This window comes from Myxocyprinus asiaticus, chromosome 23 (genome assembly GCF_019703515.2).
Source record: "Myxocyprinus asiaticus isolate MX2 ecotype Aquarium Trade chromosome 23, UBuf_Myxa_2, whole genome shotgun sequence".
In the NCBI taxonomy this organism is placed as follows: domain Eukaryota; kingdom Metazoa; phylum Chordata; class Actinopteri; order Cypriniformes; family Catostomidae; genus Myxocyprinus; species Myxocyprinus asiaticus.
In genome coordinates, this window is record NC_059366.1 from 2688768 (window position 1) to 2701538 (window position 12771).

Genomic DNA, 12771 nt, shown 5'->3' on the forward strand with positions numbered 1-12771 from the left:
CGCGGTGCACCTATGCCCGCAGAGCGCCGCCACCTGGCACGGGTGCCCAAAGCCCCCGTCCAAGGCCTGTAGGTTTACGTTGTCTCTGACGGCCAAGGCCTACGGTGCCGCTGGACAAGCCACCTCCGCCCTGCACGCCATGGCTCTCCTGCAAGTCCGCCAAGGCGCTAAAGGAACTGCACGAGGGTAGTTCCACCCCGGGATTAATGCAGGAACTGCGCTCGGCGACCGACCTTGCTCTCCGAGCAACGGAGGTCACGGCACAGTCTCTTGGGTGGACGATGGCCACACTAGTGGTCCAGGAGCGCCACCTTTGGCTCAACCTGGTCGAGATGGGTGAGGCTGACAAGACACGATTCCTTGCTGCCCCCATTTCCCAGGCGAGCCTATTCGGCGACACCGTCGAGGACTTTGCCCAGCAGTTCTCAATGGTAGAGCAATAGATGGATGCTAGCCGGCATATCCTGCCCTGGCACGGCTCAAGATCCCGCACCCCATCTACTCATCGCCAAGGGCATCCCCCTGCGGTGACTGCACCGGCTCCGCCGCAGCCCGCCCCTTCGGCCCGGTCCCAGCATGGAGCCCACCGCAGGAAGCAGACGCCACCCATCTCGCGGCCGCCCAGAACCCGTGAAAGGCTTCAAAGCGCCCTTGAGACAGGCGACCCAGGGACAACGAAACCCACTGCTCTGGAGCTGGTAAGCAGATCTTCATCTTTTTGTTACCTATTGCATTTAATTGCGCTGCACGCCCAAGTGGCTGCAGTACTCAAGAGCTCAGCAAGAGTGATTTCCTTGTTCCCTGGGTCACGTATCCGGTATGTACAGCTGGCATCACGACCACCGTCCACCACTCCATTTGGCAAGTTGGCGCTCCAGCGGCGGTCTCCCACCCTGAGTGCCCAGCTGTGGCACAAATCCGCCCCCGATGTGACAGTCTCCACGGGTCATGAGGACAGGCCTCTTCCTCCCTCATCCCAGGCTGTTCCGGGGTGGTCACAAGGAGCCAGGTAAGTGCTTCGATGTCCTCGGACTCAGCACGGCCATGATGTGGTGTGGCACCTCGAGCTCAACCCCGCCGCGAGGCCCCACCTGCCGGTACATCCGATGATGTTGTCCCTTTGGTCCCCCTTGCGCAGAACTTGGACGCATGGCTTGTGCCTTCCAATCCATCACGAGGGCTGGTCCGGACCGTCCGATTCGGCTGCGCGATTCACTTCGCCGGGCATCCGCCCAGGTCTAGCGGTGTCCACTTCACCTTGGTGGAAGATGAAAACACTGCTACCTTGCACGGAGATCGCTACCCTCCTACGGAAGGACGCGATAGAACCTGTCCCTCCAGCCGAGATGAAGAAAGGGTTTTACAGCCCCTACTTCATTGTACCAAAAAAAGGCGGTGGGTTGCGGCCAATCTTGGACCTGCGAGTCCTGAACCGGGCTTTACAGACTCCCGTTCAAGATGCTGATGCAAAGACGCATTCTAGCTAGCGTCCGGCATCAAGATTGGTTCGCGGTGGTAGATCTGAAGGATGCGTACTTTCATGTCTCGATCCTTCCTCGACACAGACCCTTCCTGCGGTTCGCGTTCGAGGGTCAGGTGTATCAGTACAAAGTCCTCCCTTTCGGCCTGTCCCTGTCTCCTCGCGTCTTTACGAAGATCGCAGAGACTGCCCTTGCCCCGTTAAGGGAGGTGGGCATTCGCATTCTCAACTATCTCGACGTCTGGCTAATCTTAGCTCACTCTCAAGACGTGTTGTGAGCACACAGGAACCTGGTGCTCTCACACCTCAGCCGACTAGGGCTTCGGGTCAACTGGGAAAAGAGCAAGCTCCTCCCAGTTCAGAGCATCTCTTTTCTCGGTTTGGAGTTGGACTCAGTCTCCTTGACAGCGCGCCTTATGAACGAAAGCGTTCAAACAGAAAACAGCGGTTCCACTGAAACTTTTTCAGAGGCTCCTGGGGCATATGGCATCCTCGGCGGTGGCCACCCCGCTCGGGTTGATGCATATGAGGCCGCTTCAGCACTGGCTCCAGACTCGAGTCCCGAGACAGGCATGGCACCACGGGACTCACTGCGTGGCCATTACTTCGGTCTGTCACCGTCTTTTCAGCCCTTGGACCGACCTCTCGTTTCTACGAGCAGGTGTTCCCCTAGAACTGGTCTCCAGGCACGTCGTGGTCATGACAGACACCTCCAAAACGGGACGAGCACTGTTTGCAACAGGCACGTAGCCGCCGGCCTCTGGACGGGTCCGCGGCTGTGTTGGCACATCAACTGCCTCGAGTTACTGGCAATTTTGCTCACCCTGCGGAGTTTCCGGCTGTTGATCCAGGGCAAGCACGTGCTAGTTTGGACGGACAGCATGGCAGCGGTAGCATATGTCATCCGCCAAGGCAGTCTGCGCTCCCGCTGTATGTCTCAACTCGCCCGCCGTCTCCTCCAACGGAGTCAGCAGCACCTCAAGTCGCTGCGAGCCACTCACATCCCGGGCAACCTCAACACTACAGCGGATGCGCCGTCACAACAGGTTACCCTCAAGGGAGAGTGGAGACTCCACCTTCAGGTGGTCCAGCTGATTTGGAGTCGATTCAACAGGCACAGGTGCACCTGTTCACCTCCCAAGAATCCTCCCCACTGCCCGCTCTGGTACGCCCTGACTGAGGCCTTCCTCGGCACAGACACGCTGGCACACAGCTGGTCCCCTGGCATTCGCAAATATGCGTTTTCCCCCAGTGAGCCTGCTTGCACAGACCCTGTGCAAGGTCAGGGAGGATGAGGAGAAGGTCGTCCTGGTAAGCACCCTACTGGCCCGCCCAGACGTGGTGCTCGGACCTCACGGTCCTCGCGACAGCTCCCCCCGGGCAAATTCCCCTGAGGAAGGACCTTCTTTCTCAGGGAAGGGGCACCATCCGGCACCCGCGCCCAGACCACTGGAATCTCCATGTCTGGCCCCTGGGCAGGACGCGGAAGACCTAAGCTGTCTCCCACCTGCGATGGTAGACACGTTCACTCAGGCTAGGGCTCCCTCTACAAGGCGCCTGTATGCCTTTAAGTGGTGTCTGTTTGCTAAGTGGTGTTCTTCCCATCGGGAAGACCCCCAGAGATGCACAGTCAGATCAGTGCTTTCCTTCGTGCAAGAGAGGTTGGAAGGGAGGCTGTCCCCTTCCACCTTGAAGGTGTACGTTGCTGCCATAGCAGCACACCACGACGCAGTCAACGGTAAGTCCTTAGGGAAGCATGATCTGATCATAAGGTTCCTAAGAGGCGCCAGGAGGCTGAATCCCTCCAGGCCGCGCCTCGTTCCCTCATCGGACCTCTTTAGTTTTTCAGGGTCTACAGAGAGCCCCGTTTGAGCTTTGCAGTCAGCCGAGCTTAAGGCACTCTCCTTGAAGACTGCCCTCCTGACTGCGCTCACTTCCATCAAGAGGGTAGGTGACCTGCAAGCATTCTCTGTCAGCGAAATGTGCCTGGAGTTCGGTCTGGGCTATTCTCACGTGATCCTGAGACCCCGACCGGGCTATGTGCCCAAGGTTCCCCCGACCCCTTTTAGGGAGGAGGCAGACCCAGCCCTGTCGTTGCTGTGTCCGGTGCGCGCTTTACGCATCTATTTGGATTGTACGCAGAGCTTTAGAATCTCTGAGCAGCTCTTTGTCTGCTTTAGTGCATTGAGGAAAGGAAGCGCTGTCTCCAAGCAGAGGATCGCCCACTGGCTCATTGACGCCATAACTATGGCATATCTCGCCCAAAACATGCCGCCCCCGGTAGGGCTACGAGCCCATTCTACCCGTGGTGTAGCGGCTTCTTGGGCCCTGGCCAGAGGTGCCTCTCTAACAGACATTTGCAGAGCATCGGGCTGGCAACACCCAACACCTTTGCAAGGTTCTACAACCTCCGGGTGGAACCGGTTTCGTCCCAGGTAGTGGCACGCAACACAAGCGGATAAGCCTGGGATAGCCGGCTGGGTGTATCGCTTGCACATAGCGCCTTCCACCTCCTTTTGAGCTGAAGACGTGCGCTGTTAATTCCCAGTAGCTTTCACAAAAGTTGTTCCCTGGTTGACTTCCTCCGAGCCCTGTGGCAGTCGAGTTTTCGGAGAGACTCGCTGCCGGCCCAGTACACACGCTAACTAAGAGCCCGGTTCTGGGGTAGGTGCTCCGCACGTAGCGGTTCCCTGTAAGGCTAACCCCATGCAATCTATATCTACCGCTAATTCATTTCCCTGCTGGCAAACTGCGTCTTCCTTGGGCAGAGCCCCTCTGTCCCAGTCTCCATGTTTGTAGTAACTCCTCCCCCATTGGGCAGGATCTACCTTGAAGGCTCTCCACATGGTTGGAAAGACCATGTGATGTATTCTTCCACTTAAATATCCCCCCTTCTCTTGGGGCAAGGTGTGGTCTCCGCGGTGTCCTCGCCTTGGGAGGGACACCCCCCGACTAGACCTGGCGGCCCAGTTGGATAATCCCCCTTCTTTTTTAGGGAGTGGAAAAAGAGAAGGGGAAAGAGGCCACGACTGGGTTAAGCCTGTCTCTATCTTTGGGTAGTCGACTTGTCCCCAAAAAGGGCCGCTCGACACTCATAACTGTGTTGGGGGAGGTTACATGTCGACCTGGTGTGCTGCTATGAGGCACACAGCAAGTCTGCCCACCGCACACCGCCAGTTCACGTAACAATGTTCAGCCTTGTGGCATTTTGTATAGGGACCCCTAGTGTCACTACATCGACACCAACGTCGAGTGAGTGACAGATAGGGAACGTCATGGTTACTGGTGTAACCTCCATTCCCTGATGAAGGGAACGAGACTTTGGTCCCTCCTGCCACAATGCTGAACTACCCGCTGAAATGACCAGACCTTATATCGGCTCCTCAGCGTAAAACCTGAACGAGTGGTTGCATACCAGCTCCTTTTATAACCGTATGTTCGGGGGAGTGGCATGCAAATACCACTCGCCAATTTTCATTGGCCTTTTATCAAAGACCAGAGGTGTCTCGGGCTCCCAAGAGTGACCCCTAGTGTCACTACATCGACACCAACGTCTAGTTCCCTCCATCAGGGAACGGAGGTTACACCAGTAACCATGACGTTTTCCACAGTTGAAAGTTTCCCCTGAATTTGTATAGCAGAATACTGTGTAACATGGCTGCCACTGTTTATCTTGACTCGGAATTATTAATATTAGTCAGCATTTGACTGATACTAAACAGTACTGATATTTATTTAACTATTTGTTTTATTTGTATTTATTCTTTATTTTAATGGTCAGCATTTGACTGATACTAAACATACAGTACTGATGTTTACTTAGCTATTTATTTTATTTTTATTTATTTATTCTTTATTTTAATGGTCAGCATTTGACTTATACTAAACATACAGTACTGATGTCTATTAAGTTATTTATTGTATTTTTATTTTTTCCCAGAGAATTTCCTGGTGGCTACTCCGATGGGATTAATACGAAAATTCTCAAAGGGAGGTTTAGTGAAGGGGCCTATCATGAAATCTGATTTGACTTCTTTATTTAGGAGGTTGTTAGACCTAACTACTTGATGTTCAGCGAGGGCTGATTGCAAGTTGTGACAGAAGAGATTTGAGGTCGGCAGTCTCTCTAAACCGGGGTTGATACTGTGTTTTAATCCGGACAATAAAAATTGAGTGAAAGACTTGTCTGGATAGTTGGCCAGTTCTTTAGCTAATGCAAGAATGATGGCAGGCGTACAGAGGTACTTTCTAAATTTGTTATTTATTGAGGATTTTTTAACTGGACACATGGAACCAGCGTGAGCTCCTTCGCAGATGTTACAGATGTGCAGGAAACAGCATGATGTTTTGTGATATCCGAAATCGTTGAAATTTCTGCTGAAAAGCTCAATGTTCTTCCTTTGTAATCTTTGATGGTGGAATTTGATGGATTGCTGCTGGGTTAGACGTAGTTAGTTGACTTGGTTGCTGTAGATGCAGTGGATAGGGGGTGTGTGACTGTGGTGTTCGGTCGACATGCAGACGGCACATGAAATGCTCATACATCTTTAGAACACTCTATTATGGAGATCTAAATATAGCGCTACCTAGTACTGGCATTGGTTCCACTGCGTGACTCTTGCTGCAAATTTGGCTGAAAAGTTTGTGGTACGTGAAAAAATGGCTTCCGCCATAAGAATAAGATAGTTCGGCGATGATGGATAGGTAGTCATTAAGTTTGCGCCGTCTATGTGGAAACATGAAGCAAATGCATCGGTAAAGTGCCCGAAGGTGATGCAAAATTCAGCGAAAGTGAGCGTGCAAGAAGAGCTGGGAGAAAGATTTTTTTTTTGTTTACTGAGAACTCGCCGCAGTCTATGGCTCTAACAGTGTTGTTGTTTGGGATTGCTGACAGTAAAGAGGAGAGATCTATGTCTGCATCTGCAATAATTTGAGAGCAGAGGTGACTGGAGGCTGGCGGAGGTTCTGAGACTGCTGCATTTTAGGGAATAGAGAGAGGTATAGCTGTATGGAGAGTGAATGTGGGAAGGCGAGCTGGAAGATCTGGGTGTGCTGGAAAAGGATTTGGGACCAGATTCACTTGTTTAGGCAGCCTCATGCAAGGAATGATGCTGGGGTAGGGGAGATTAGGATTACAGAAAGGAAGGGGGTAAAATGGGGAGGGGAATGGGTCTGGGGCGGAGTTCTCTGATGGAGGCAGCCTCACACAGGAATCTGCTCCAGTGGCCCATGGATAGAGGGGGATTGAGGGATGGATAAAGTCAGAATGAATAGGTTGTGTGGAGTCATTTAGAAGGGCTGTCATTGAAGAGCTAGGAGGATGGCCTGTGGGAGCAGTGCAAAATTCGGAGGACAGGTGGTGGGCTTGCTGCATATAGGGATATGAATTTGCTGGAAAAATTTGGCAGGGGAGGGGATGGTAACACGAGCTCCACGACTGGAGGTAAATGCCGAATCTCGATGGTGTCCTGAGGGGAAATATTGCCACTGGAGCTGAATGGCTGCGATACAATTCCTGGAATTCTTGAAGTTTTTGGGTTGAGGGAAGCCAATTTGGAGCATTTAGCAGGAGGAGGTGAAGTAGGTGGGGCAGGAGAAATGCCAAGTTTGTGGGTGACAAGCAAGTTGTAGATTTGAGCTTTGTTTGAGCGCCGAGGGTATGAAATGTCTGCGGCTGTGAGAGCGTGTCTTAAGCCATTGACATTCCACTTGCCGATACAGGAATGGCTTGGCGGTGAGATGTAAAAGAGGCAATAGTTGAGGAGGTATGAGAAGCTCTTGAGGGAGGGGGAGAAGCAGTAATTTGGCGGCTGCGCCTGGGTGAAGAAGTGTCCGAGCGAGAAGCTTGAGAGCTTCGGTTTGCCGCTGGCGGTTGAGGAACAGCGTTGGGAGAAGGAGAGATGATCACAGACTCGACAAGCTGTTGTGGGGAGTCCGGAGCGATTGAAAATCCCTCATCAGAGGTGAAGAGATTGAGCTCGATAGACATCGTTGGTTGAGGGTGGGACATTGCAGGAAGACTCGATGACTTGTTGAGGTAAGTAGCTGTTTATATACGCCTACTCTAGCAGTGTGATTGGTCGGATTAATCACCCTTATTTAAAGTCTGTTATTTATCAAACGTATTACAATTAAATATTAAATATTTTACTTGCATGATTAATTCTAAGTAATACATGACACAGTTGATCTAAAGGGGATGGGAAGGGGGGATGGTGGTTTTACAAGGGGGATGCTTTTTTGGTATTTCTTGCAACAAGGGGGATGGCATCCCCTTGCATCCCCCCTCAACTCGAGCCCTGTATATATATATATATATATATATATATATATATATATATATATATATATATATAGTATATAGAGGGACGTGCACAGGGGAGTGGCTCGGTGGCCCAAGCCACTGCCCCTTTGCCCTTCTGGGCTGATGTGCCCCTATGGAGAAATAAATTCTATTTGCAAATATTAATTTTGCTGACACTTTATATCCACAGCATCAAAGCGATTAAGACATGATCTTATTAAAACACTCTCTGCGTAATATTTGTATTGTTTATGTAAAAATGCGCTAGATGACCGTCTTCGACTATTGCGACACATCTCTTGTTTTGCAAGGCAGAGGATCAGGAGCGACAGGGGAGGGGCTCTTGACACTTGAGTGGGTCCAAATGCATCAAAAATGTGCATTCATTAGTATTGACATTGCTTGAGTGGGCCCAAATGCATTAAAAACGTCCATCAGTTCATAAGGTGAACAATCAGATCGCAGAGCTTAACATAAGTTCCTAAAAAATATACTTTACTTTCCTTTTGTTGTTATTTAATCTTAATTGTGGTCTTTCCAATTACTACAGTTGCAGCACAGCTAAATCTTATAACTTATAAAGTTATAATATAAATTATAAAGAATAATAAAGTGAGCCCTTAAACTGTTGCTGAACTGAATATATGAAGCTTGCTGTTTTCTACCATTTACGGTGTATTGAAGTATACATGCACATATAAAGCCTATGTCAGTCCTATACAGTTTATAACAGTGATAATAACACTTAAGTAACCTTGGAATTTAACTGCATAATGTTAAATAAAACCAGGTCTGCATATCAGGCATCACATTATGCTGTGCATATTGTACATGTTCAAATTGCGTGTTGCACACTGCAGAAAAAAAAGAAAGATGAGACAGAGAGAAAGAGCAGAGGAAGGCTGCTAAAGGGAGTGTTTCTTTGCAAAGCAGGATTCAAAACACCAGCAAGCAAGCAGGTGAATCATGTGATGAAAATATGTAGCAAAAGATCCTACACAGTGCACACTGTGTCTCCAGGAAAGTAGTTTTTACTCAAAATAATTTGTCATGGGAGGAAGTAATGTATAAATTTGTGTTTGCAAGTAAAGTATATTTTAAGTAAAATTTAAATTAATATTTGTCAGGTGTATTCTGTTGATTCATGTCTTTTATTTTGAAATTCTAGTTCCTGTTTCATGTCATGTGTTCCTGTTTCCCTAGTCATGTGATTTCTGTTTTCCCTCCATGTTCATGTGTCATGTTTTCATTGGTTTATTGTTTAATTATCTTGTTATCAGTTCTGTTTGTTCATTGGTTTATGTTCTCCCATGTCTTGTATTTAAGCCCTCATGTTTGCATTGTCTATTTGTCAAGTATTGTATGTGATGGTATGTGTTTGTCAAGTCAAGTCAAGTCAAGTCAAGTCAAGTCAAGTCAAGTCCATGTTCATGTTTATGTTTTGTAGTCAGGGTTATTGGAGTTCACGTTCTGTAAATAAACTGCACTTGGGTTCTTCATCTTCATGTCCTCGTCATCGTCATCATTGTCAGCAGTTCCAGCATACGTTACAGAATACTCGACCACCCACGGACCCAGCAGCTTTACTTCTGCGCTTATGTCAGGGGAATCGTCCTCTGGAGGACTATGTTGAGGACTTCTGCGGTCTAGCCAGCCAGGTAGACTTCAATGAGGTTGCCCTCAAGGGTTGTTTTTAGATTTGGACTAAATGAGTCCATTTCTTTTTTGATGCCTGGCGATCGCAGTTCCCTCAGCCTGGCTCAATATATCGACCTCGCCCTTCGATTCATCGGTTCCCCGTTCACTGTGGGGGAGGCGGATCCCGAGCCAGAGTCCCACAACATGGCCGCCGCCGAGCCAGAGTCCCACGACATGGCCGCCGCCGAGCCAGAGTGCCACGTCACAGCGATGCCTCAGCCTGCTCCATGCCACGTCACAGCGACGCCTCAGCCTGCTCCATACCATGTCACAGCCACACCTGGGCAGTGGGACCTGGAGATGGTTCCCACCCTTATACCCACCTTTACTTCTCCTGAGCAGGCAAGGGGAACTTTCGGCCCTCCGATCCCGCCCGGACCCTCTGAGCCCTGGACTTCACTTTGGCCTGTCGGTCCCTCTACATTGCCTCAGCTTGGCGTTCCCTCGGCTCCACTACGGTCCTTCAGCCTGTCGGCTGTGCCGGGGTCCCTCGTCCCTCTGGCTCCTCCTTGGTCTGTCGGTCACCTGGCTCCGCTTTGGCTCTCCGAGCCTCTAGCATCGCCTTGGTCCTCCCTGCCATCGGCTCCACCCTGGCCCTTCGAGTCTTCGGCTACTCTCCGGGCACCACGTTCCAAGACTCTGCCCCTCGAGCCTCTCACGGCTCCACCTTCCATGGCTCCGCCCCTCGAGCCTCTCATGGCTTCACCTCCCACAGACTTTGCCCTGGTCCCATGCCCCTCGTCCTTTCTCGCCACACCACGCCCCACGCCTCAAGACACCCCCCCCTTCTCCCTACAGAACTTTGAATTACGTCATGTATTACGTGTTTTGTGTTGGGGTGTCAGGAGCCACCCCTTAGTGGGGGGGGATATGTCAGATGTATTCTGTTGATTCATGTCTTTTATTTTGAAATTCTAGTTCCTGTTTCATGTCATGTGTTCCTGTTTCCCTAGTCATGTGATTTCTGTTTTCCCTCCATGTTCATGTGTCATGTTTTCATTGGTTTATTGTTTAATTATCTTGTTATCAGTTCTGTTTGTTCATTGGTTTATGTTCTCCCATGTCTTGTATTTAAGCCCTCATGTTTGCATTGTCTATTTGTCAAGTATTGTATGTGATGGTATGTGTTTGTCAAGTCCATGTTCATGTTTTGTTTTGTAGTCAGGGTTATTGGAGTTCACTTTCTGTAAATAAACTGCACTTGGGTTCTTCATCTTCACGTCCTCGTCATCGTCATCATTGTCAGCAGTTCCAGTATACGTTACAATATTAGTTTACAGATAAAAAAAGATGTAGTTATATACATTATTTTACATGAGTTGCGTATTTAGCCTATTAATATATAGACAATACTATTAAAATAACAAGGCACCAGGTCAAAGAGTGAGTGAAAGTTTTCTGAGCTTCAGGAGTCAGGTAATGACCTGTTTCAGTGACGTCACATATTCAGCCGCCATATTTGTGACCATCCGTGTGAGGAAACAATGGCAGTGAATGGAAAAACACATGAGAAATGATATCAAGAAAAACATCAAAAACTGCTTTTGGTCCATACCCAGTCCCAGGAAAGGTTCATACAGGTCTGAAGACAGCACAAATATTGGCAAATTTAATTTTCATGGACATTTAAAGATATTTTATCCACGATTCATCTCCGTGTGCCGGCGAGTCTGGTGTGTGACCGGCGAGTCTACATGCCCACGGTACATTACCGTAAACATCTCTCATTCAGACGTTAAAAATGTTTTTGTGTTGTTTTCTGGTCTGATTTAGTCACAGAATTTATAACCGTCTGTGATGATTCCATCTGCAGAAGGTTTTTGTCACATCCCACAGCGCAGTACATTGAAGGTATATGGAACATACAGGTCAATACTGGTGAGAGGATTTTAGTGACTTACTGTAAAGGGACATAATACTAAGGGTTTGATAAGGAGCAACATAGAAATTGGAATCTTAGAATGGAACATGAGTTATAACAGCAACAACAACAGTAGTAGTATTAGCATGAAGCCTATTAACAATATGACTTTGAAAAGTTTGTTAATCATTCTCTGGTGTCTTTTTTCTCCTTTTGAGCCACTGCCCCTCAAAATGTATGTGCATGTTCCTATGTATGGGTTTAGATATTATGATATGGGGCCCTATTTTAAGAGTGCTAGCGTTAAGTGCAGCGCTATGCCATAAGTCATAATCGCAAAGTCACCCTCTGACTTTGTGCTTATGACTTATGGTATATCGCTGCACTGTGCAGCCATGAAATGTTGGTATTTTCGGGCAAGCATGCACTAAGTCACGGCGCAAGTAGGTTTGGTGAAATTGTTCACGCAACGTGCAAATGGGCAGGATTACATGCAATTTAATTCTGAGGTTTTCTCCAGTTATGATTCCACCATCTGCATCCTATTATATAGTTCAATCCCTCAGGTCACAGCTAAATAAACCAAGACAGCACATTCATAAGAAGTTGGTAGTGTAAATGGACTGTATGCAATGAATAAGGAGAACTGAAAATAACATTCTTTTGTGCATAAATTGCGTCCTTGATGATTGTCCGGCATATTTCTATGACAGAGACACACTCCTTTTATACGCATGAAAAATGTGATTCTCGACAGGATTTGGATGTAGGCTCCATTAAATTACAGACTAAGTATTATTAATAATTTTCATCTACTGACACACAAATCATGACTAATATTAATTAATTGTACTGGCATGCACTTCACTTCTACCGGTCAATTTTGAAAAATTAAATACATTTATTGAAACACGAAAAAATTAAACCAAACATATTTATAAATTTAAATTACACTTAAAAAAAAAGTGAAAATATATTCAAAAGAATGAAGTGGTCACAAAATTATATCCTACCAATTCAAAACATTTTACTCTCTTCAACTTCTTCCACTGGCACGTTTTGCAGTGACTTAAAAATCACTCTATGACAAAAGGTGGGAAAATACCTTAAGGCCTACAAATTAGACCATAAATACAATTTTAAATTTAAACATAATAATAATAATAATAATTGAAAAATAAACCATGAACTATAGATAACACAAATCTCATAAATGTTTGTTTCATATAAGACAGCTATAACAACTCTGATCGTCAGAGACATAATTTCATGTTCCACTATATTTTCAGAGTTTGGACACGAAGTTTATTACCACCTGCTAGTGGGATATCCAAACTGCAAATGCAGGAACAGAGTTTAAACCTTGCACTGAGTTAAGATGTGGTTTTAAAACTTCTTAGCGCAATGACCTATTTCTCAGGAAAATAG

General features: G+C 47.8%; 1 protein-coding gene across 1 annotated transcript in view; it reads right to left on the reverse strand.

The window, feature by feature from the left end:
* Window positions 1-12771, reverse strand: part of nrxn1b (neurexin 1b) — a 582675-nt gene that overhangs the window by 323761 nt on the left and 246143 nt on the right. Inside the window, exon 12 of the mRNA XM_051650892.1 lies at window positions 2819-2831. Within this exon, the coding sequence (XP_051506852.1) occupies window positions 2819-2831 (13 nt within the window). The remainder of the gene's footprint in view (window positions 1-2818; window positions 2832-12771) is intronic.